The sequence below is a fragment of the Oncorhynchus kisutch genome, linkage group LG4 (genome assembly GCF_002021735.2).
Source record: "Oncorhynchus kisutch isolate 150728-3 linkage group LG4, Okis_V2, whole genome shotgun sequence".
NCBI classification, from domain to species: Eukaryota; Metazoa; Chordata; class Actinopteri; order Salmoniformes; family Salmonidae; genus Oncorhynchus; species Oncorhynchus kisutch.
The window spans coordinates 30,505,177-30,530,982 of NC_034177.2; the positions used below are offsets into that span (position 1 = coordinate 30,505,177).

At 41.6% G+C, this 25,806-nt stretch overlaps 1 protein-coding gene across 3 annotated transcripts in view; it reads left to right on the top strand.

The window, feature by feature from the left end:
• Positions 1–25,806, top strand: part of LOC109889363 (talin-2) — a 144,458-nt gene that overhangs the window by 58,394 nt on the left and 60,258 nt on the right. For all 3 annotated transcript variants that reach the window (XM_031822773.1, XM_020480738.2, XM_031822774.1), the window contains 5 exons: positions 9,157–9,330; positions 10,473–10,570; positions 10,781–10,910; positions 11,510–11,668; positions 19,445–19,587. In XM_031822773.1, the coding sequence (XP_031678633.1) occupies positions 9,195–9,330; positions 10,473–10,570; positions 10,781–10,910; positions 11,510–11,668; positions 19,445–19,587 (666 nt within the window). In that variant the 5' untranslated portion in view covers positions 9,157–9,194. The remainder of the gene's footprint in view (positions 1–9,156; positions 9,331–10,472; positions 10,571–10,780; positions 10,911–11,509; positions 11,669–19,444; positions 19,588–25,806) is intronic.

Here is a 25,806-nt window from a genome sequence, read left to right on the forward strand (position 1 = left end):
AAAACTGCACATTTTAGAGTGGCCTTTTATTGTCCTCAGCACACGGTGCACCTGTGTAATGATCATGCTGTTTAATCAGCTTCTTGATATGTCACACCTGTCAGGTGGATGGATTGATTATCTTGACAAAGGAGAAATGCTCATCAATGGGGATGTAAACAAATTTGTGCACAACATTTGAGAGAAAAAAAGCTTCTTGTAGGTATGGAACATTTCTGGGATCTGTTATTTCAGCTCATGAAACATGGGACCGACAAATACGTTTATGTTTTTGATACATTTCTATACATTTCCTACAATGTCTAAAAACATGTTTTCAGTTTTTCATTATGGGGTATAACATGTAGATGGGTGAGAGAAAACAATGTATTGTGTCCATTACAAATTTAGTATGTAACTCAACAAAATGTGGAATAAGTCACGGGGTATGAATACTTTCTGAAGGCACTATAGTTGGAGAAATGTAAAAGAATAAGCTGTGCTCCTTTTTTGAAAGTAGTCTTAAGTGGAGCAAGTATCATTTTAGAACCACTTACATAATGATTGTAGAGGATTTACACTTTGTTTTACTCAATACTTACAAAACCCTCTGTGTTTTACATTAGCTTAATTTAAAGTAATTATCCTCATGACTTAGGAATAAAGATTTTTGGCTCAATTTAAGTATAAGTGGAGGTTCTTGTAGAGGGAAACCATCATATTAGCTCTACTAAATGGCAGAGTGGTTTCCTCTTAAATGCTTAGGGAGACGGGAGTCTATTTGGATCCCTGTGAAGCAGTGCTGGAGGACGTTCTACTTTTCTGGGTATTTTTAGCTAGAGTAAAAGGAGCTGTTTTCTCCCTGCCCCTGCGACAAGGGTAAGATTTACAATTTCTGTCAGCATCTGTATCTTCAAATGACATTAGAGGAAAGCCTATATCCTCTCTGAGCCAGCATCAGTGAAGACACAACAGCCTGCTCCTCGTTACTGTTTGAGACATACTACTTATATGCAGGGGTCATATAGTGAATTTGCTGGTGGCTTAACGTCGCAAGTGCTGAACCGTTTGCCTTAGTTTATAGTACAATCGACATTCACAACCAAGAACACTCCTACTTAGGGACTTTTATTCCATACTGTGACACAAAGTATGACAGTTCTTTCAAAGCCTCTCCTGATAACCTTAAAATATCCCAGTACTGAGTAAAATGATGTGCAATGCATTGTCTGTAGAGAAGGCCAAACATGGAGGCAGTAGTTACCCGCGAGGTTAGTGGGTTGGGCCAGTAATCGAAAGGTCGCTGGTTCGAATCCCAGAGCAGACAAGGTGAAACATGTCACTGCCCTTGAGCAAGGTACTTAACCCCAATTGCCCTGGGGCACTGGACAATGGTGACCCTGGCTGTAACCCCACTCCCTGCAGGTGTCTCGGGAGTTGGGATATGCAAGAAACACATTTCCATTACACACTTGGAACAATGAACACTTGTACAAGAGTTAAACAGGACAAATATAAGCACTCCCAAAATTATTATTATTGTTATTGCACTGTTCATTGTTCATGGGCACAAGGCCAGTCTGAAGATGCCTTTGTATTAGAAGAGCGGAGAGTTAGAGTGAAGGCCTCAGATTGATGATTAATCATGGTGGTTGTATTTAGTTCAGCCCATAAATAGGCCAAACTATGGCTGTTTTCCGAGAACAGAAGTGGGTGTAACAAGGACATCTTGATATGTAAAGAATAGGAAGGTGATGTGTAGATTGTCATTGCTTGTGTGTGAGCCATGTTTAAAGTTGTATTAGTCGTTTGTACAGGCTACACATGGTATACACCGTCCAACGAAATTCATACTGGCAGGTTCCTTTTTTTAGTTGTATATACAGCAGGTTTGTATTTAATGCACATTAGAGGAACAAATAATTACGTTGTCTAATTACAGGATGTTTACTCTACTTTACATCTGCTCACAGGAGCCTGGAAATCCTACTCATACAAAAAGTGCAGTTTTTTATGATTAAGGTTAGTTAACCATCTCACTGGCTGTGCTATAGATGTGATATTTATGTGAAACATGTACTGTAGATGTATGATAAGTGTGATGATGAATCTGACAGAGTGATGTATCTCCTGTCTCGTTTGGTATTCACAACCCTGGGTAGTTAAAGAGATGGGTCATCATTTGCTGCTGCATGTTCTGTGGATAAATCACGCCTGGCTCTTAACTGAGGATGTATTTATGATGGCTGATTAATGCCTCTCTGCTAGCAAGCTGTTCTTCAAACCTCTGATTTACTCTTTTCCAATTAAGACACGTTACACTCGAATGTCATTAAATTCAGAAATAGCACATGCGGCTTAGTGGCCTTGAAATCAGATTAAATTAACAGTCCTGACCTTGACTTTCTGCCTTAGTAAAGTGCTAATGTTTGTGGTAGGTTGTATTGTAGTCATGGGGCTTGAATGTTATTTGCTATTGAGAGCTAGTGTTTATATGATTTGGAATGAATGATATCTGGATGGAATATATCAGGTCATCTTTAGTGGATGTGACTGCAACTCCCAGAGGGTTATTAGCCCCATGTTGTTCAAACCTCATAAGTGTAATGGTATAGACCAGAACATGAAGGATATTCTAAAGTGGGATATCCTCCCTATCCTTGTCATGTTTTTACCAGTTGGCCAACAATATATATTCTGTTGATGTGTACACAATCTCCTTTAAAGTTCCCCTTAAGCATCACTTCACATACGTGTGTGTGTTTGTGTATGTGTGTGTGTGTGTGTGTGTGTGGCAGGCAGGCAAGCAGGCAGGCCCGGGGCATGTTGCCTGGGGTCACCTCTAGGCACACAGTAGGGGTGGGGGAGGCCTGGAACGCACACACTAGAGGTGACCCCAGGAGACATGCCCCAGGCCTGCAGCAGATTGACCTGTCTTTTAATCAGACAGGGTTTGAAAGGGGGGATGAATGTGGAGCACAAGTGGAGGGTATAAAGATGAGAGAAAGGAACCCAAGGAAAGATTGCATTCATCAGCATATGACACCTTTCATCCTTCTCTCTCCCACCTTCTCAGAAAAATGCTGATGATGGATTTATTCTCGCCCTACTTCCTCATGCCAGTCACTTACAGATGTAGGATCTTAATTTGATCAGTCTTTTGTTGCTAAGAATTTGCAGATGAGCTTTGTGATTTACATATATTCACTGAAAACCCACACTAACATGTGGTAATTTTGCACTTTTCATGTAGCCTACGTTTGGCCAGCTAGTAGCCCAACCACCGATCAAGCAACATTATGGACTAAACGTTCAAATCCTGTTGCTGCAGGATTATTTTGCTGTGACAATATAGTTCTAATTAAGACCCTACATATGTTTTGTTTAATTAACAATCATAACTAAAGAAGTACATTTACTGAAGAAAATGTGTCTGCTTGCTAACTTTTTAAAAGCATTTATGGTTTTGAAATAAGTTACAGTAGTGGAAGTGACTGCAGTAGTAATGGTAGTGACTGGTTATAGTAGAAAAAATAGCTAAATGGACTTGATTGATTGGATAGGATAGCTTGAACATGTGAAGTTGGTTTCAAGAGTTACTGTTGGTGAGTTATGTTATTCTAATATATGCAGATTTATATAGTTATAGTTCATCAAACTTCTACATAATTTGAAGTTTAGGATAGCCTGAGCATGAAAGTTGCTTTGGTGTCTCTAGTTTGAATGGTTAAAGAGTTACTGTTAGAGTTATTTTATTGTAATTTATGCAAATGTATATAGTTGATACAAGGTTTTAAGAACATGAAGTTAGGTTAGCCTTAATTTGCCAAGGAGCAGGAGCATTTTGAATAGTTACCACTGAATGTCTATGATTCTCATTCAAACCATGTTAATTTATGCACATTTAAAAGGGTTATACTGTAGTTACAAAAGTATAAATGGTATCAAAAAGCCTGAACACCTCAATGTTGTTTTGGTGTTGATAGCTTAAATGGTGTAGGAGGAGATGCATGGCAGAATTGATTTTTAACAACAACAAAAAAAATGTCCCAATGTACATAATTCTATGGGCCTTTTATTGCCATTGTAATGCATTGGGAGCTCATTTAAATATTGTTTTAGTACAAAAGTATAAATTATATCATAATAATAAGAGTATGTAAGAAGTCAAGAGCTGTGCTTTGCTTTCAGCAAGACTATCCAATGAATTCATGTACAGCTTAGGTTTTTGCATGCTCTTAGACAAGGGAATCAGTTATAGGTCTGAGGTTGTTTTAAATCTTATTAGAGCTTGTTAAAATCTCCTCACCCTGACTAGGCTGGGATAGGGAGCTGGTATGCTAATCCACCTTTGATCATTATAGGGCTTTGCTTCTACTATTTACAGCTAGTGCTGCTGCATGAGAGGGTTGATTCTATTAGTAAAGCCAGACTAATGCATTTTTAGCTTCAACCCGCATGTTTTCCTCTTATTTTTATTTTTATTTTTTTAACCTTTATTTAACTAGGCAAGTCAGTTAAGAACATATTCTTATTTTCAATGACGGCCTAGGAACAGTGGGTTAACTGCCTGTTTAGGGGCAGAACGACAGATTTGTACCTTGTCAGCTCGGGGGTTTGAACTTGCAACCTTCCGGTTACTAGTCCAACGCTCTAACCACTAGGCTACCCTGCCGCCCCTATTTGCTAATAGAGGACTAGCATTTTTGAGAAATGGCATGATCATTATCTATGTTTTGGTAGCCCATTAAGATTTATGTTAGTCCTTTCTTTGCCATGACCTTGAAATTCACTTAGTACATAAGCTAATAGGGGTGGGTGTTTAAAAAAAATCTATGTAGCCTAACAAGGGTGTTGCAAGAATACATCATTTTGATTCTGGTGTTGCAAGAGTATAGGTGTGGTATCATTTTTGTTTTCTATTACTGCCTGACCTCATTTGTTTGTAAACCTTCATCTTTTATTAAGCCACTTGTAATAATATAGGTCAGGAGGTTATTTAGGTTTCATATGCTTGTGGGATTAATGAATGTGTACAGTTGAAGTTGGAAGTTTACATACACTTTAGCCAAATACATTTAAACTCAGTTTTTCACAATTCCTGACATTTAATCCTAGTGACAATTCCCTGTTTTAGGTCAGTTAGGATCACCACTTTATTTTAAGAATGTGAAATGGCCCATTCCTCCTGACAGATCTGGTGTAACTGAGTCAGGTTTGTAGGCCTTCTTGCTCGCACAAGCTTTTTCAGTTCTTCCCACTAATTTTCTATGGGATTGAGGTCAGGGCTTTGTGATGGCCACTCCAATACCTTGACTTTGTTGTCCTTAAGCCATTTTTCCACAACTTTGGAAGTATGCTTGGGGTCATTGTCCATTTTGGAAGACCCGTTTGCGACCAAGCTTTAACTTCCTGACTGATGTCTTGAGATGTTGCTTCAATATATCCACATAATTTCCATCCACATCATCTTCCCCCCTCATGATGCCATCTATTTTGTGTAGTGCACCAGTCCCTCCTGCAGCAAAGAACCCCAACAACATGATACTGGCACCCCTGTGCTTCACAGTTGGGATGGTGTTTTTTGGCTTGCAAGCCTCCCCCTTTTTCCTCCAAACACAACGATGGTCATTATGGCCAAACAGTTATATTTTTGTTTCATCAGACCAGAGGACATTTTTCCAAAAAGTACGATCCTTGTCCCCATGTGCAGTTGCAAACCGTAGTCTTTTTCATGGCGGTTTTGGAGCTTCTTTGCTGAGCGGCCTTTCAGGTTATGTTGATATAGGACTCATTTTGCTGATACTTTTGTACCTGTTTCCTCCAGCATCTTCACAAGGTCCTTTGCTGTTGTTCTGGGATTGATTTGCACTTTTTGCACCAAAGTACGTTCATCTCTAGGAGACTGAATGCATCTCCTTGCTAAGCGGTATGACGGCTGCGTGGTCCCATGGTGTTTATACTTGCTTACTATTGTTTGTACAGATGAACGTGGTACCTTCAGGAGTTTGGAAATAGCTCCCAAGGATGAACCAGACTTGCAGGTCTACAATTTTTGGGCTGATTTATTTTGATTTTCCCATGATGTCAAGCAAAGAGGCACTTAGTTTGAAGTTAGGCCTTGAAATTCATCCACAGGTACACCCCCAATTGTTTCAAATTATGTTAATTAGCCTATCAGAAGCTTCTAAAGCCATGACATTTTCTGGAATTTTCCAAGCTGTTTAAAAGGCACAGTCAATTTAGTGTATGTAAACTTCTGACCCACTGGAATTGTGATAAAATGAATTATAAGTGAAATAATCTGTCTGTAAAGAATTGTTGGAAAAATTACTTGTCATGCACAAAGTAGATGTCCTTACCGACTTGCCAAAACTATAGTTTGTTAACAAGAAATGGTTGGAGTGGTTTTAATGACGTCAACCTAAGTGTATATTAACTTTCGAACTTCAACTGTATGTAGATACATTGTTACTTAGTATTTGAATGTTCACCAGCTTATTTTTATTAGTGTGTTTATAATCACTGCACATTGTGTTGTCCGCATTATGCACCCAGTCTATTTTGGTTTGAACACATTGAGAGGGTTCATCACTACTATATGTTTTACTGTTGACTTTAAAGATGCTATATTAGGCCATCAAGCAGCCGTAAGATTTGACCAAACACAGCTGGAAGTCATAGCCACAGCTAGCTTCCCATGTACCTCTGGAATTCTGGAGAACTAATTCCAGATTGTGTTGTAGCCTACACTGTCTGACTTTTATTTTGATGGGGCATGAGAAAATATTTTAAATGGTTTACTTGGGCCTATTCCCCCCCCCCCCCCCAAAAATCCATTGTGGCAATGGAGGTTTGTTGGTGATGACCCAATTCCACAAAACGTAGTGATCAGCGATCACATTGTCTCCAATGACGTGATCATGTCCAACATGTCCATCCAGCTCACTGTTGACTGTCTGATTCTGTGACTGGTGCTGTACTAATCCAGGCTGAGTAGGAGACAGTGGCTGGCTGTCGTCGGGGGCTCTGCTCTCAGCTATTGTTATTACAACAAATCATTAGACATGAATCCCCTCCAGATGGCTTCTGACTTCAGCTCTTATTTAATTGTCCATGTTTACACTGCCCTCCAAGCTGCTCTTCTCTAATGTTTTGAGTAGTAAACAAACCTACCAGTAACTTAATACTGGAAGCCCTCTGGATAGATGAGAGAAAGCCCTGGTAATGGTATATGAGAGGACAGGGGTCTGGAAATAAATACTATTTTAAGTCCACTTTGAAGCATAATGTTTCGGTGGACACAGTAGAAACCAATTCGTTCTGTGTGTTGATATATCTGTGGTAGCGATCTGCTTGCTCCGTGTTGTGTCGTCTCTGCTCTGTGATGGGTCTGTGTCGGCCTGAAAGCTGAGCTAATGAGAAGCCTGCTGCTGCTGTTGAGTGTTTGCCAGAAGAGAGAGAGGAGAGGAACTCGGTGAGAAATGGGTTCTCACGCTGCTACTGCTACTGTTAGCTCCGCTCCAGAGTAGTGATTATCCCCTTGGGTTTCATAATGTGGATGCTCCCTATCTCTTGCGCTCTCTCTCTGGAGTGACTGCTGGCCTTCACTTGAGAATTTCATTGATTTGGAATAAAATATATCCTTACTGCCTAGAACAGGAATGTTCTAATTTTTCATTCATCGCATTTGAAGCCGACATGGCGGAGCATTGAGCTATTATTGATGGATATAAAGCGAAACCCTGATGGAAAGGAGCGGGTGTTCTATCCTTTACGCAACGGCTGAGTTCCATTGAATGATTCTGGTTGTCTTCAGCTCCTCCTCCTACATTGTTTCTATTCCAAGGTTGCAACGGAATATACTGTGCAGTTCCTGCTTTCAAAATACATATTTACACTTTGATTATCACCACACAGTAAAGGCCATGTTACACCCTACTGCCCTTATAATGTTCCCTGAATCAGGGCTGTGTGTAGCATAACCCATCCTCTATGTGTGTGCACATGCCTGTGTATGTGTTGCCTGAGCTAGCTGGTCCTCATGTGGCCTTTCTAACAGAGACTAACCACATATCTGAGCCACAAAGGCGCAGCAGTACTCCTGTGGCAGGTTGTATGGAGCAGGCCCCATGCAGAGCCATTACCTCTGGCTCTTTGTGCTAAGGGACTATCTGGAGAGAAGAGGCTCTGTGTGGGCTGCAGGAGAAGGGTAGAGTCACTACTATGAAACACTGCTAGTCAGAAGGGACCTCATTCATAACCACATCATTATAAATTTTTTCTCTGAAATTGCTCACAGAATGATTGTATGGGAAAACATTTTGTCATGGCTATATTTCTCTAAATGGAGTCAATTTGATGATTTCACAAGAACAGCTTAAATACGACCTTTGTCCCCAAGAAGGACATAGTGAATGTCAACTCATATTATCCATAATACAGTATTCCCCTGTACAGTATATCTAAGATATATGCACTCCCTCTACCATAAAGGGGAAAATTGAAGGTTGTCTGAAAATGGTCTTGTCATCCAGATTTGACAGTGCACCGAGTAGAGGAAAGAATTGCTGAACTAAATTCTGAAAAAAAGAGGCTTAACTGTTGGAAAGATCCATTGTAAATGGTTTTCCCTCCCAGCTAAGAGAAAGAAAAAAATAAAATGGTATCATTAGAGTTAACTTTTGTCTGTGTGTTTTCTCTTTAGTAGGAATAGGAACTGCAGTGCATTGGAATTGGTTTGCCTTTTAACAGATGACATAACACCCACTGGTTTGACTCTGGTGTCTGCTTGTAAGGGGTTGTACTTGTAAACACAGATAATGATGCTGCTCCTGAATGTAATTTCCTCTGTAGCATCTTCTGTCCTATTATTGTAGGTGACTACAGAGACGTTTGCTTTCTGCTGAAAGGTTAACCTGCTCACCTTGGCTCGGCTCAGAATATGCTAAACACTGCCAGTAAACAATTCTACTTACTTCTTAACCTTGTAAGAAATCAGGAGAGATGGAAAGTAGCTGATGCATTAGACTCATTCAAAGCAGCGCTTCTACAATATACCTGAGGACAATTATGACCATATCCTGTGTATGCTGTTCTGGTGTACATGTCCAGTGTCATGTTATTCACATTTCCCTGAGCCACAGATATCTAAACACATATTTTTGTGTTTTTCAGGTGTGTAGGTTGGTGACACCAATACACCACCAGTGAAAATGGTGGCCCTGTCACTCAAGATATGTGTCCGTCAGTGCAATGTGGTGAAGACCATGCAGTTTGAGCCCTCCACTCCAGTGTATGATGCCTGCAGGATCATCAGGGAGAGGGTTCCGGAAGCCCAGACTGGCCAAGGTGAGAGGTACCTCAAAATGGGGCGAACTACTGGTAATGGGGCCTCTTTGAATGTCAGAAATCTTCACTTGCATAAGGCTCAGTTAGACTAAGAGAAAATGTAACTGCAAAAACTACATAATTACTTGTGTAAGTCACTCTGTACTGAATACTGTAGTCATGTCTGCTAAAAAATATGAATGTAAAAAAAGGCATAAGTTTCTGATCTCCAATTCTGTTTCAGAGTGCATGGAAAGGATACAAACGGTTCAAAACTGTTTAAACAGGAGATAAAAACCCATGTCACCCACAGCATGGCTTTCTGACTACAGAAAGACAAGAGACTGTTTCAAAGCCTTACAGTCTATGCTCACTCTGAGGAGACTGGTTCAATCTGGGTCTGTGGGTGGTGTTCCTCTCTTGCGGAGGTGTTAGTTAGGCAGCCTGGATAAGCTCTCTGTGGTGTGTTAGGCAGGCTGGATAAGCTCTCTGTGGTGTTAGTTATGCAGGCTGGATAGGCTCTCTGTGGTGTTAGTTAGGCAGGCTGGATAAGCTCTCTGGTGTTAGCCAAGCAGGCTGGATAAGCTCTCTGTGGTGTTAGTTATGCAGGCTGGATAAGCTCTCTGGTGTTAGCCAAGCAGGCTGGATAAGCTCTCTGTGGTGTTAGTTAGGCAGGCTGGATAAGCTCTCTGTGGTGTTAGTTAGGCAGGCTGGATAAACTCTCTGTGGTGTTAGCTAGGCAGGCTGGATGAGCTCTCTGTGGTGTTAGTTAGGCAGGCTGGATGAGCTCTCTGTGGTGTTAGTTAGGCAGGCTGGAGACGCTCTTTAAGCTGTGAGCTCTCATTAGGCTTTAGAACAGATTTATATCAGCTAGAGAGTCTGATGGGCAGCATGATTACCCTTCTTTCCCAACTGAATGTCATTATATGGATAATTCATATGAATGTCAATGAGATAAGAAGAAGAGACATCCTCTACATCATAAAACAGTAATTACAAGAGATGCAGTCAAAACATTGTTTTGTCAAAATAGACAGTATCTTTCATTTGGACAGCCAGCTATATGTCTACTCTTAGTTGACTCCTACTATTTAAACAGTCAATCAAGCAACTGTTCCCATTACTACTCTAATATACGTAAGTTCTCTGTGTCTCTGTTTCAGCCTCTGATTACGGCCTGTTTCTCTCTGATGATGATCCCAGAAAAGGAATCTGGTTGGAGTCTGGGAGGACTCTGGATTACTACATGCTCCGGAACGGGGTAAAGCCCAATCATAGAGCCCAATCATAGAGCCCAATCAGACCCCTGGATCACACCTCATTCAGTTCTATTTAAATCTGAAGAGGTGTTGAGAAGTCTGTGGTAGATCTGACTTAGATGTTCTACTTACATACAGATGTTTAGGTGTTCTCTTCTTGATTTATGTCACATTCCATCAAAGGTTGATTCACCTCTCCCCTTGTTTCCCAGGATGTATTGGAGTACAAGAAGAAACAGAGGCCCCAGAAGATCAAGATGCTTGACGGGGCAGTTAAAACTATCATGGTGGATGACTCTAAAACTGTGGGAGAGCTGCTTGTTACCATATGCAGTAGAATAGGTGGGTAAACTCTCTCCAACTGCAATGTAAACCCAGTCAACCAATCCACTAGCCTTAAATGATTAAACCTGGTCCTATTTTTAGCTCACTACAGTATGGATGCACGCCCCCTAGCTTTCAGAACATAAGAATTAGCTATGGTACTGATATAGTCCAGGTTTTATATAGATATGTCTGATGGTGTAAAACATATTTTCCTCCTCTGTTAAAATTATGTGTGGTAATTGTGTAGCCATAGACTGTGCTGTCCTCTCCTCTCATGGAGGTGTTTCTTTCCAAAGCCATATATTTCAGTTATGCTGGGCTGCCTGTGCCCAAACTCAATTGGGTGAGGAGAAGAGAGATGTCTGGTAGATCTCTTTATTGGCTGGTGTTTGTTTAGAGACAGCTTTCTGCTTGGCTTCTCCTCTTCTGAGTTCCCACTTTAGTGTTCTGGCTGCTCTCCAGTTTCCCCCACTGTTTTTTCTGGGCAGAGGGAGGTAGAGAGGGAGGACGTAGGAGGCAGGGGATGGTTTCTATAATATGGCACAGCTCAACGTGCTGGCTCTGTGTTCTAAACGGCTTCCTCTCTGAGTTTCCTGGCTGTGTCTCCTCTTCAGGAATCACCAACTACGAGGAATACTCCCTGCTCCAGGAGGGGTTGGAGGAGAAGAAGGAGGACGGTCATGGGACAGGCACCCTGAAGAAGGACAGGACTCTGCTCCGAGACGAGAGGAAGATGGAAAAGCTCAAAGCCAAGCTCCACACAGACGATGACTGTGAGTTTGAAGAGCACTTCCATAAGAGCACAAAATGTGTTGTTAATTGTCCAATATTACAGTGCCTTGCTAAAGTATTCGGCCCCCTTGAACTTTGCGACCTTTTGCCACATTTCAGGCTTCAAACATAAAGATATAAAACTGTATTTCTTTGTGAAGAATCAACATCAAGTGGGACACAATCATGAAGTGGAACAACATTCATTGGATATTTCAAACTTTTTTAACAAATCAAAAACTGAAAAATTGGGCGTGCAAAATTATTCAGCCCCCTTAAGTTAATACTTTGTAGCGCCACCTTTTGCCGCGATTACAGCTGTAAGTCGCTTGGGGTAAATTTTTTCCCATTCCTCATTGCAAAACAGCTCGAGCTCAGTGAGGTTGGATGGAGAGCATTTGTGAACAGCAGTTTTCAGTTCTTTCCACAGATTCTCGATTGGATTCAGGTCTGGACTTTGACTTGGCCATTCTAACTCCTGGATATGTTTATTTTTGAACCATTCCATTGTAGATTTTGCTTTATGTTTTGGATCATTGTCTTGTTGGAAGACAAATCTCCGTCCCAGTCTCAGGTCTTTTGCAGACTCCATCAGGTTTTCTTCCAGAATGGTCCTGTATTTGGCTCCATCCATCTTCCCATCAATTTTAACCATCTTCCCTGTCCCTGCTGAAGAAAAGCAGGCCCAAACCATGATGCTGCCACCACCATGTTTGACAGTGGGGATGGTGTGTTCAGGGTGATGAGCTGTGTTGCTTTTACGCCAAACATAACGTTTTGCATTGTTGCCAAAAAGTTCCATTTTGATTTCATCTGACCAGAGCACCTTCTTCTACATGTTTGGTGTGTCTCCCAGGTGGCTTGTGGCAAACTTTAAACAACACTTTTTATGGATATCTTTAAGAAATGGCTTTCTTCTTGCCACTCTTCCATAAAGGCCAGATTTGTGCAATATACGACTGATTGTTGTCCTATGGACAGAGTCTCCCACCTCAGCTGTAGATCTCTGCAGTTCATCCAGAGTGATCATGGGCCTCTTGGCTGCATCTCTGATCAGTCTTCTCCTTGTATGAGCTGAAAGTTTAGAGGGACGGCCAGGTCTTGGTAGATTTGCAGTGGTCTGATACACCTTCCATTTCAATATTATCGCTTGCACAGTGCTCCTTGGGATGTTTAAAGCTTGGGAAATCTTTTTGTATCCAAATCCGGCTTTAAACTTCTTCACAACAGTATCTCGGACCTGCCTGGTGTGTTCCTTGTTCTTCATGATGCTCTCTGCGCTTTTAACGTACCTCTGAGACTATCACAGTGCAGGTGCATTTATACGGAGACTTGATTACACACAGGTGGATTGTATTTATCATCATTAGTCATTTAGGTCAACATTGGATCATTCAGAGATCCTCACTGAACTTCTGGAGACAGTTTGCTGCACTGAAAGTAAAGGGGCTGAATAATTTTGCACGCCCAATTTTTCAGTTTTTGATTTGTTAAAAAAGTTTGAAATATCCAATAAATGTCGTTCCACTTCATGATTGTGTCCCACTTGTTGTTGATTCTTCACAAAAAAATACAGTTTTATATCTTTATGTTTGAAGCCTGAAATGTGGCAAAAGGTCGCAAAGTTCAAGGGGGCCGAATACTTTCGCAAGGCACTGTACATGCTCCCTGTCAACGCCCCTACCAATGTCTCATTAATAAGTACATGTAAGTCCAGTATCTCATTTTAACATGTGCTTTATCTCTAAATTCAAAGTCATAGTACTGTATCAATGTTTAATTATTCTACCACAATGTGACAGAAACAGGAACGTCACCAGGACCCGGCTTTCAGGGCTTTAGCCCCGACTGATTTTGGGTCAGCCCCGAATCTTTTGTACTGCTGTGATGGTGTAAAAAATGTTTTATGGTCAACTGAATGAGCCGCTTAGTTCAAGCTGTGATTACATGAAACTCCTGAAGTCATCTTACTGTAATACAGTGGCTTGTGAAAGTATTCACCCTCCTTGGCATTTTTCCTATTTTATTGCCTTACAACCTGGAATTAAAATACATTTTTGGGGGGTTTGTATCATTGGATTTACATAACATGCCTACCACTTTGAAGATGCAAAACAAACAAGAAATAAGAACAAAAAACAGAGAACTTGAGCATGCGTAACTATTCACCTCCCCAAAGTCAATACTTTGTAGAGCCACCTTTTGCAGCAATTACAGCTGCAAGTCTCTTGGGGTATGTCTCTATAAGCTTGGCACATCTAGCAACTGGGCTTTTTGCCCATTCTTTAAGGCAAAACTTCTCCATTTCCTTCAAGTTGGATGGGTTCTGCTGGTGTACAGCAATCTTTAAGTCATACCACAGATTCTCAATTGGATTGAGTTCTGGGCTTTGACTAGGCCATTCCAAGACATTTAAATGTTTCCCCTTAAACCACTCAAGTGTTGCTTTAACAGTATGCTTAGGGTCGTTGTCCTGCTGGAAGGTGAACCTCTGTCCCAGTCTCAAATCTCTGGAAGATTGAAACCGGTTTCCCACATGAATTTCCCTGTATTTAGCGCCATCCATCATTCCTTCAATTCTGACCAGTTTCCCAGTCCCTACCTATGTAAAACATAGGGGATGGTGTTCTCGTGGTGATGAGAGGTTTGCGCCAGACAGAGTTTACCTTGATGGTCAAAAAGCTCAATTTTTGTCTCATCTGACCAGAGTACGTTCTTCCAAATGTTTGGGGAGTCTCCCACATGCCCTTTGGCGAACACCAAACTTGTTTTCTTATTTTCTTCTTTAAGCAATGGCTTTTATCAGTCCACTCTTCCATAAAGCCCAGCTCTGTGGAGTGTACGGCTTAAAGTGGTCCTATGGACATACTCCAATGTCCACTGTGGAGCTTTGCAGCTCCTTCAGGGTTATCTTTGGTATCTTTGTTTCCTCTCTGATTAATGCCCTCCTTGCCTGGTCTGTGAGTTTTTTTGGTGGGCGGCCCTCTCTTGGCAGGTGTGTTGTGGTGCCATATTCTTTACATTTGTTTTATAATGGATTTAATGGTGCTCCGTGGGATGTTCAAAGTTTCAGATATTTTTTTATAACCCAACCCTGATCTGTATTTTTCCACAACTTTGTCCCTGGCCTGTTTGGAGAGCTCCTTGGTCTTCATTGTGCCGCTTGCTTGGTGGTGCCCCTTAGTGGGGTTGCACACTCTGGGGCCTTTCAGAACAGGTATATACTGAGATCATGTGACAGATCATGTGACACTTAGATTGCACACAGGTGGACTTTATTTAACTAATTATGTGACATCTGGTTGCACCAGATCTTATTTAGGGGCTTCCTAGCAAAGGGGGTGAATACATATGCACACACCACTTTTCCGTTTTTTTATTTTTTTGAATTATTTGAAACAAGTGTTTTTGATTTTTATTTCACTTGACCAATTTGGACTATTTTGTGTATGTCCATTACATGAAATCTAAATAAAATCCATTTAAATGGAGGGAGTTGAAAGTCCGTGTTGCCCAGCAACAGCCCCAAAACATCACTGCTCTAGTGGAGATCTGCATGGAGGAATGGGCCAAAATACCAGCAACAGTGTGTGAAAACCTTGTGAAGACTTACAGAAAACGTTTGACCTCTGTCATTGCCAACAAAGGGTATATAACAAAGTATTGAGATAAACTTTTGTTATTGACCAAACTTATTTTCCACCATAATTTGCAAATTAATTAATTAAAAATCTTACAATGTGATTTTATGGATTTTTTCCCCTAATTTTGTCTGTCATAGTTGAAGTGTACCTATGATGAAAATTACAGGCCTCTCTCATCTTTTTAAGTGGGAGAACTTGCACAATTGGTGGCTGACTAAATACATTTTTGCCCCACTGTAGATAGTTAAGATACTGTTAGACCAAAAACACCACATCGTTTCTTATGAGAGTAGGATGATTGTGCTTGATTTAGATTTTTTTTTTTTTATCTCATGAGGACAGAACTCAGCAGCACACATCATATGCTTTGATTGAAACAAAATACAGGTGGCTGTGTTTAACACCATCTGCTCTAAAATGAAATTACACATTAGTTAGGCTACTTAGCCTACATCATTCAAGAAGGTCGAAATGCATTTTCTCATTAAATTGATTTGGATCAAATGGTTGGCATGCATGCAGCATGGACTTTTCACCTGTAAAACATGAAGAATTATCATTCACAATTGTCAGTGATTGCCTAATGTATAATTAGGAAGGCCTAATTTGATGTTTTAGGATATTAAAAAAATATTGCTTTTTTTATTGAGCCACTTCTGTGTAGGCACTTCTTAGCTGTGTGCCTAGGGTCATTATCCTGTTGGAAGGTGATCCTTCACTCCAGTCTGAGGTCCTGCGCGCTCTGGAGCAGGTTTGCATTAAGGATCTCTCTGTACTTTGCTCCGTTCATCTTTCCCTCAATCCTGACTAGTCTCCCAGTCCCTGCAGCTGAAAAATATGCCCACAGCATGATGCTGCCAGAATCATGCTTCACCATAGGAATGGTGCCTGGTTTTCTCCGGACGTGACGCTTGGTATTCGGGCCAAAGAGTTCAATCTTGGTTTCATCAGACCCGATAATCTTTTTTTCTCATGGTCTGAGTCCTTTAGGTGTCTTTTGGCAAACTCCAAGTGGGCTGTCAGGTGACTTTTACTGAGCAGTAGCTTCCGTCGGGCCACTCTACCATAAATGCCTGGTTGGTGGAGTGCTGCAGATATAGTTTCCAAATCATGTCCAATCAATTGAATTTACCACTGGTGGCTCCAAACAAATTGAAGAAACATCTCAAGGATGATCAATTGAAACAGGATGCACCTGAGCTCAATTTTGAGTCTCATAGCAAAGGGTCTGATTATTTATGTCAGTAAGGTATTTCTACAAACCGGTTTTCACTGTCATTATGGGTTATTATGTGTAGATTGATGAGAAACGTAAATGTAATCAATTTTAGAATAAGGCTGTAACGTAACAGAATGTGTGAACAGGGAAGGGGTCTGAATACTTTCCGAATGCACTGTAGCTGTAACCACTGTTGGATTCTTTGACTTACTGTATTTATTATTTTGTAATTGCAGGCTAGGCTACTTGCTGATACATTATTTTAAATATTATTGTAACAGTAGGCCTACCTACACAATAACCTCATATGGGGTTGCTGACCACAATCCATTGAATTATTAATAAGAAGTGTTGATTATTTGGCCTTGGGGAGAGCACAGCGCATGGAAGAAAACCTAGCACCACAGGAAAGGGTGCCGGAAGTGTTGCAGATAAATGTAAATACATTTACCAAATTATATAATTACTCCTATCTCTACAGAAATAAATGAAATCATTGAAAATACTACACCAGAGAGCATCATTTAGCCAGAGAGGATCAAGAGCTTTAAAAAAAAAAAAAAAATCCTGTATATTGTGTTTTGTCACTTAAGCGCATATTGTATGCCTACAGTCGGGAATCCTGCCATTGGGCAGCCCGCGCCGCAAATATATTAAACAGCTGTTGCCAGCAATGTCAAGTTATGGCTGTCAATGTGGATGTCAATGAACAGCAGGCAGCAGCTAATAGGTCTTTTGCAATATTTCCAAATGCAATTGCAGAAGACATATAAGTGAGTGCCGCTGGAAAGTTGCTGGACTATAATTTCCTCCTCATATTGTAGGTTTAAGATCAGTGAATCCACTCTTTTCATTGGCTGTTGGTTACATTTAAGACATTGGTCGTTTAATTTTATTGATCTCAGGATGTCAATATCAGAGTAGCTTGTCATTTTATGTGGTATATATATTTTTTTATTGTATTGTCAGTCATGCAAAATTAACGTTGGATTGCAGGAAATTATTTGAGAAAATACTACTTTTTTCCTCAGACCATTAAACCCCTCAGCCCCTGGTCTTCAGGACTGAACCCTGAATGTTACGAAACTCTGACGGCCCTGGACAGAGATTGTATTTTGAAAATACATTTTGAAAAGTCTTCAAAATGTCTCCTTATTCTCAGCAGAACAGTATGCAAATTACTGCCCTCGTGTTTAGTCGAACTTCACTTGGTTATTAGTTTTTAATTTTTGCCCTGTAATTTAAATCTGCTTGTCTAGACCCATCTGCTTTATTTGACTGTCAACATGCCTAATCCCAGTAGCAGAAGTGTATGTTTCTCTGTATACATACTGTACAATATCAGTCAAAAGTTTGGACACACCTACTCATTCAAGGGCTTTTCTTTATTGCTACTATTTACTACATTATAGAATAATAGTGAAGACATCAAAATGATGAAATAACACATGGAATCATGTAGTAACCAAATAACTGTTAAACAAATCTAAATATGTTTTATATTTGAGATTTTCCAAGTAGCCACCCTTTGTCTTGATGACAGCTTTGCACACTTTTTGGATTCTCTCAACCAGCTTCATGAGGCTGTCACCTGGAATGCATTTGAATTAACAGGAGTGCCTTGTTAAAAGTTAATTTGTGGAATTTATTTCCTTCTTAATGCGTTTGAGCCAATCAGTTGTATTGTGACAAGGTAGAGGTGGTATACAGAAGATAGGCCTATTTGGTAAAAGACGAAGTTCATATTATGGCAAGAACAGCTCAAATAAGCGAAGAGAAATGACAGTCCATCATTACTTTAAGACATGAAGGTCAGTCAATACGTCACATTTCAAGAACTTTAACATTTCTTCAAGTGCAGTCGCAAAAATCCATCAGGTGCTATGATGAAGCTGACTCTCATGAGGACCGCCACAGGAAAGAAGACCCAGCGTCATTAGTTACCAGCCTCAGAAATTGCAGCCCAAGTAAATGCTTCGCAGTGTTCAAGTAACGGACACATCTCACCATCAACTGTTCAGAGGAGACTGTGAATCAGGCCTTCATGGTTGAATAGCTGCAAAGAAACTACTACTGAAAGACACCAATAAGAAGAAGAGACTTGTTTGGGCCAAGAAACATGAGTAATGGACATTAGACCGGTGGACATCGGTACTTTGGTCTGATGAGTCCAAATTTGAGATTTTTGATTCCAACCACCGTGTCTTTATGAGAAGCAGAGTAGGTGAACGGATGATCTCTGCATGTGTGGTTCCCACCGTGAACCATGTAGGAGAAGTGATGCTGTCGGGGTGCTTTGCTGGTGACACTGTCTGTGATTTATTTAGAATTCAAGGCACACTTAACCAGCATGGCTACCACAGCATTCTGCAGCAATATGCCATCCCATCTGGTTTGCGCTTAGTGGGACTATCATTTGTTTTTCAACAGGACAATTACCCAACACACCTCTAGGCGGTGTAAGGGCTTTTTGACCAAAAAGGAGAGTGATGGAGTGCTGCATCAGATGACTTGGCCTCCACAATCACCTGACCTCAACCCAATTGAGATGGTTTGGGATGTGTTGGACCACAGGGTGAAGGAAAAGCAGACAATAAGTACTCGGCAAATGTGGGAACTCCTTAGACTGTTGGAAAAGTATTCCAGGTGAAGCTGGTTGAGAGAATGCCAGAGTGTGCTAAGCTGTCATCAAGGCAAAGGGTGGCTACTTTGAAGAATCTCAAATATATTTTGATTTGTTTAACACTTTTGTGGTTACTACATGATTCCATATGTGTTATTTAACAGTTTTGATGTCTTCACCATTATTCTACAATGTAGAAAATAGTAGCAATAAAGAAAAACTCTTGAATGAGTAGGTGTGTCCAAACATTTCACTGGTACTGTACGTGAATGTGTTTTTTTTCTGTTGTCAGTGAACTGGCTGGACCACAGCCGGACGTTCAGAGAGCAGGGGGTGGAGGAGAGTGAGATGCTGCTGCTCAGACGCAAGTTCTTCTACTCCGACCAGAATGTGGACTCACGAGACCCTGTTCAGCTCAACCTTCTCTATGTACAGGTCAGACCCCCCTCTCTCTCTCTCTCTATGCTCATTGCTGCCCGGCATACAGTAATACAGCTGTAATAAACTAGCCTCCTCAATTCCGCTCTACTCTTCCCTCCCCTGACTCTTCCTGTAGCCCTACGGTCAATAAAACAGACATCAGCACAAACAAAGCTGAATCTGCTGCCCAAGGCTATGGGGCTCTAGCTCCTATGCAGCTTTCTGTCCTACATCCTTCCTGGTACTGTTGCATCACAAGCTCGCTGGCTTATGCAGCTTTGATGGTACTGCAGTTCTCAGAGGATGAGCTGGGCCTGGCTTACAGGGGTATGTGTATGTGGATCACAGACAGGCTATCTTATGTTGCTGTGCTGTGGGGATTGGGTCAACCTCGCAAGGCTGGTTGTACACTACAGGGTTGTTCTACACCAGAGTGTGGATGGAGTTGGAGTAAGAGGGCTGCTGACACAGGGAGTACCCTGGGGGGGGGGTCGGTCGGTCAGTCAGTCAGCTGAGCCTGCACTACACCAGGCATGCTTTGCTCACTGCACACCTCACTACATCCACATTAGCTTCCCCTGCCTTGAGGTTGAGAGGAGGGCTCCCCGCTGACACCTGGACTCACAGAGGAGCATTCTATGCACAGTACTGTACACATATACTATTGAAGTCAGAAGTTTACATACACCTTGGCCAAATACATTTAAACTCAGTTTTTCACCATTCCTGACATTTAATCGTAGTGAAAATTCCCTGTGTTAAGACTGTTAGGATCACCCCTTTATTTTAAGAATATGAAATGTCAGAATGATAGTAGAGAGAATTATTTATTTCAGCTTTTATTTCTTTCATCACATTTCCAGTGGGTCAGAAGTTTACATACACTCACTTAGTATTTGGTAGCATTGCCTTGAAATGTTTTAACTTGGGTCAAACGTTTCGGGTAGCCTTCCACAAGCTTCCCACAATAAGTTGGGTGCATTTTGGCCCATTCCTCCTGACAGAGCTGGTGTTACTGAGTCAGGTTTGTAGGCCTCCTTTCTGGCACACACTTTTTCAGTTCTGCCCACAAAATTTCTATAGGATTGAGGTCAGGGCTTTGTGATGGCCACTCCAATACCTTGACTTTGTTGTCCTTAAGCCATTTTTCCACAACTTTGGAAGTATGCTTGGGGTCATTGTCCATTTGGATGACCCATTTGTGACCAAGCTTTAACTTCCTGACTGATGTCTCGAGATGTTGCTTCAATATATCCACATAATTTTCCTTCCTCATAATGCCATCTATTTTGTGAAGTGCACCAGTCCCTCCTGCAGCAAAGCACCCCACAACATGATGCTGCCACCCCCGTGCTTCACGGTTAGGATGGTGTTCTTCGGCTTGCAAGCCTCCCCCTTTTTCCTCCAAACATTACGATGGTCATTATGGCCAAACAGTTCTATTTTTGTTTCATCAGACCAGAGGACATTTCTCCAAAAAGTATGATCTTTGTCCCCATGTGCAGTTGCAAACCGTAGTCTGTCTTTTTTATGGCGGTGTATATATACGGTATACACATATATACCACCATAAATACACATGCACGCGTGCGCACACACACACACACACACACACACTCACTCAGACACCTACATAAATACTGTACTGTACATCCATTGTGAACTCCCTCCTTGTCTTACATGCTGCATCCGAGCTACAGTCCATAAATACATCTATAGTTAACACTCCATTCTCCCTATCCTCCCCTTCACTCTTATATCTCTCTCTTGCCCTGACTCCTTCCCTCTCTCTGTTTTTTTCCTCACACCCTCTCCATCCCATAAAAATTATGACACATCCACACCCGCTTACTCTGGCATACATTGCAGTGTTCCATCATGCATTCCCTTCTCTCACAAACACAAGCCTGTATTCTTTCTCACAAAAACACATTTCCTTCCTCTAGCTATTCGTCCTTTTGCTCCTCTTGCTGCCTTCCCCCTCCCTTTCTTGTTTTCACTCAGTCACACACACAGAACCACGCAGACACACATACATACACACACACTCACACATGCTGATCAGAGTCCCCCCCCCCCCACATGGCGTTGCCTCAGACTCCAGTGACTCTAGTTTGTCACAATATTAAAAAGGCCTGACAGAGCAAGAAGAGAGGGAGCATTCTCTGGCTGGAACACACCCCAGGCCCCACATCCACTCTCTCACTCCTTCCTTCCAAGACTTCTCCCTCTGCAGTGCTCTCAGATGCGTCTAAGCAACATGACCGTACTACACATGCTTCTTGTCAATGTCTCTATTCTGCTATGATGGAATAGTCCTCATTCACCATGCAACCATTACCATAGGAGACTGACTTAGTAGGTTAATTTAGTGAGTGTAGATTATAGTATCATCCCTGGCATTCTTTAGGGAGAGCCTCTTAGTGATGAGCCCCAATGTTTATTAATGATGTGCAGCTTCCATGATCTCATCCGCTCCCCTCCACCCAGCGGGGTTCTCCAGCAGTTACAGCCCCAGCATTCATAACCAGACACCAGACAATCCACTCCTTTCACACATCTATCTACTCCACTACTACAGGAAATACAGCGCCATAGCAACAACCTTTGTGTTGAGTTGGGCGGTATCCACATTTCCACATCTTCATACTGTTCCTGCACACGAGTGGCACCATATCTTTCCAATGTATTATTGAAATGTTTGTTATGCTAAAAAATGCTAGCAAAGTACTAAGGAATTCCCATTGTGGACACTAGCTAAGTGCTATTGAATGCCAACAAATAACTATCTCAAAAGGCTTTAATCACACTTGCCAAGTACCTCAACTCCTAGTTGAACACAGATTATAGTTTTTTAAATTAACCTCTGACTCCTTCGAGTCGCTATGCAGTGATAATAAAATAAAGTCAATTTTTAAATCCTTACCATGTACCTATATTTGTCATCTGTTGTTGCGTGCCTTTCTTTGCTCAAATCCATACTTTTTAATAAAATGCTAATCAAATTCAACCACTGACTGTTTCCTTGAGATTCAATTGGCACAACTTAGAGCAACAGCAATGAGAAAACAGTCGGTGGTTCTATTTGATTTAACTTTTTATTCAAATGTATGGATTTCAGCACTTGGCAATACTCACATTTAATCCAGAGGTGGATTGAGTGTCTCTGCTGTAACCAATAAGCTTAAATATTCTAAGCTAGCCACCGAACATTATAGCTTGCAAGTTAGCAAACCAAATGCGTAGAGCCCTGAGCTAGAGAAAATGTATTTAGCACATCTAAGATAGTTAACTTTATAGTTATAAGACATTTAGCTGGCAGACATTAGTAGTGACTTTCAAGTGTATCTTGATCACCTCTTGTGCTGATCAACAGTGGATCGGCACGTCACGTTTGCTCCATGTACTTTTTGTAAACAAACATTTCATTTTTTGTGAGATGACATAATGAAAATCCTACCATCGGTACTTCAAAGTACGAGGTATATGGTAAGTACGTTATACCATCCAAGCCTAGTTTTGTCCCCCTTTTCATCAGAGCTTCAGTTTCTTGATTGTTATTGTATGTAGAGTCTCATCTAAATGCAGTATATGTGTAACCAATCCAGTCTACACACGTTCTAAACAGAATATCCATGTGTTTTGCTGTGGCATGGAGGTCCTTGTTATTGATTTTCCTATTGAGTTATTATCTGGTTAGTCAGGCAATTTACGGAGGTATGAATTAGGCAATTATCTCATTGTCAGCGTTTGTTCATTGCTGTAATATTCCCCCCAGGTTAATGGTGGAACTCTTTAGGGTAGAGTAGTAGACTGATTGGCATTATGCTAACAGAGAGTGAGGTATGTTGAGCTATGCATTCAGCATTACTACTTCAAGGGAAATATAGTATTCTATCAAACAAAGATATCTACATATATTTCAGAATGTTGTGTACCCCTGGAAAAAAATCTATTTATATAAACATAATAGTTTCGAAAACATAGCTGGTCCAAACAAAGTGGTGTCTTGGCACAACTTACACCGGTTATGGGGTAAGTTGAGAATAGACACAGGGTAAGTGGGTGATGGTGTCCTTTGACAGTGGATGATGGTGCTGGTAGGTCAAAGTTTAGTTAATGAAATGGGGGTGTGGTATATTGTATATCTCAAATGCATGCCTACATTCAGATACACACTGAGTGTATGAAACATTAAAGACACCAGCTCCTTCCATGACATAGCCTGATCAGATGAATTCAGCTGAAAACTATGATCCCTTATTGATTTTAAATCAAATCACATTAAACTTTATTTGTCACATGCACCGAGTACAACAAGTCTAGACAAGTCCTTACCCAACAGTGCAGTTCAAGAAAGAGTTAAGAAAATATTTACCAAATAAACTAAAGTGAAAAATAATAAAAAGTAACAGAATAACATAACAATAATGAGGCTATATACAGGGTGTACCGGTACCGAGTTAGTGTGCGGGTGTACAGCTTAGTTGAGGTAATTTGTGTATGTAGGTAGGGGTGAAGTGACTAATAAACAGCGAGTAGCAGCAGTGTACAAAACAAATGGGGAAGTGGGGTGTCATTGTAAAGTCTGGTGGTTTTGTTGTGCCCTCTTCACAACTGTCTTGGTGTGTTTGGGCCGTGATAGTTCGTTGGTGATGTGGATACTAAGGAACTTAACTCTCGACCCGCTCTGCTACAGCCCCGTCGATATTAATTGGGGCCTGTTCGGCACACCTTTTCCTGTAGTCCACGATCAGCTCCTTTGTCTTGCTCACATTGAGGGAGAGGTTGTTGTCCTGACACCACACTGCCAGTTCTCTGACCTCCTCCCTATAGGCTGTCTCATCGTTGTCGGTGATCAGGCCTAACACTGTTGTGTCGTCAGCAAGCTAAATGATGGTGTTGGAGTTGTGTGTTGGCCACGCAGTTATGGGTGAACAGGGAGTACAGGAAGGGACTAAGTACACACCCCTGAGGGGCCCCAGTGTTGAGGATCAGTGTGGTAGATGTGTTGTTGCCAGCCTTTAGCAACTGGGGGTGGGCCATCAGAAAGTCCAGGATCCAGTTGCAGAGGGAGGTGTTTAGTCCCAGGGTCCTTAGCTTAGTGATGAGTTTTGTGGAAACTATGATGTTGAACGCTGAGCTGTAGTCAATGAACAGCATTCTCACATACAGTAGGTATTCCTTTTGTCCAGGTGGGAAAGGGCAGTGTGGAGTGCAATTGAGATTGCATCATCTGTGGATCTGTTGTGGTGGTATGAAAATTGGAGTGGGTCCAGGGTGTCCGTGAGGATGCTGTTGATGTGAGCCATGACCAGCCTTTCAAAGCACTTCATGGCTACAGACATGAGTGTTATGGGTCGGTAGTCATTTAGGCAGGTTACCTTTAGTTCCTGTGCCAAAGAACACTATGGTGGTCTGCTTGAAACATGTTGGTATTACAGACTCGGCCAGGGAGAGGTTGAAAATGTCAGTGAAGACACTTACCAGTTGGTCCGCGCATGCTTTGAGTACACGTCCTGGTAATCCGTCTGACCCCACTGCTTTGTGAATGTTGACCTGTTAAGGTCTTGCTCACATCGGCTACCGAGAGCGTTATCACACAGTCATCCAGAACAGCTGGTGCTCAGTGTTGCTTGCCTCGAAGCGAGCATAAAAGGCATTTAGCTCATCTGGTAGGCTCGCATCACTGGGCAGCTCGCGTCTGGGTTTCCCTTTGTAGTCCGTAATAGATTTGTAGTCCGTAAAAGCCGTGCCACATCCGACTAGCATCAGAGCCGGTGTAGTAGGTTTCAATCTTAATCCTGTATTGACACTTTGCTTGTTTGATGGATTGTCTGAGGGCATAGCGGGATTTCTTACAAGTGTCCGGATTAGTGTCCCGCTCCTTGAAAGCTTCAGCTCTAGCCTTTAGCTCGATGTGGATGTTGCCTGTATTCCATGGCTTCTGTTTGGGATGTGTGCGTACAGTCACTGTGGGGACGAAGTCGCCGATGCACTTATTGATGAAGCCGATGACTGAGGTGGTCCCGGAACATATTCCAGTCTGTGCTAGCAAAACAGTCCTGTAGCAGCGTCCAGGTCATCTGACCACTTCCGTATTGAGAGAGTCACTGGTACTTCCTGCTTTAGTTTTTGCTTGTAAACAGGAATCAGGAGGATATAATTATGGTCAGATTTGCCAAATGGAGGGCGGCGGGGAGCTTTGTATGCATCTCTGGGTGTGGAGTAAAG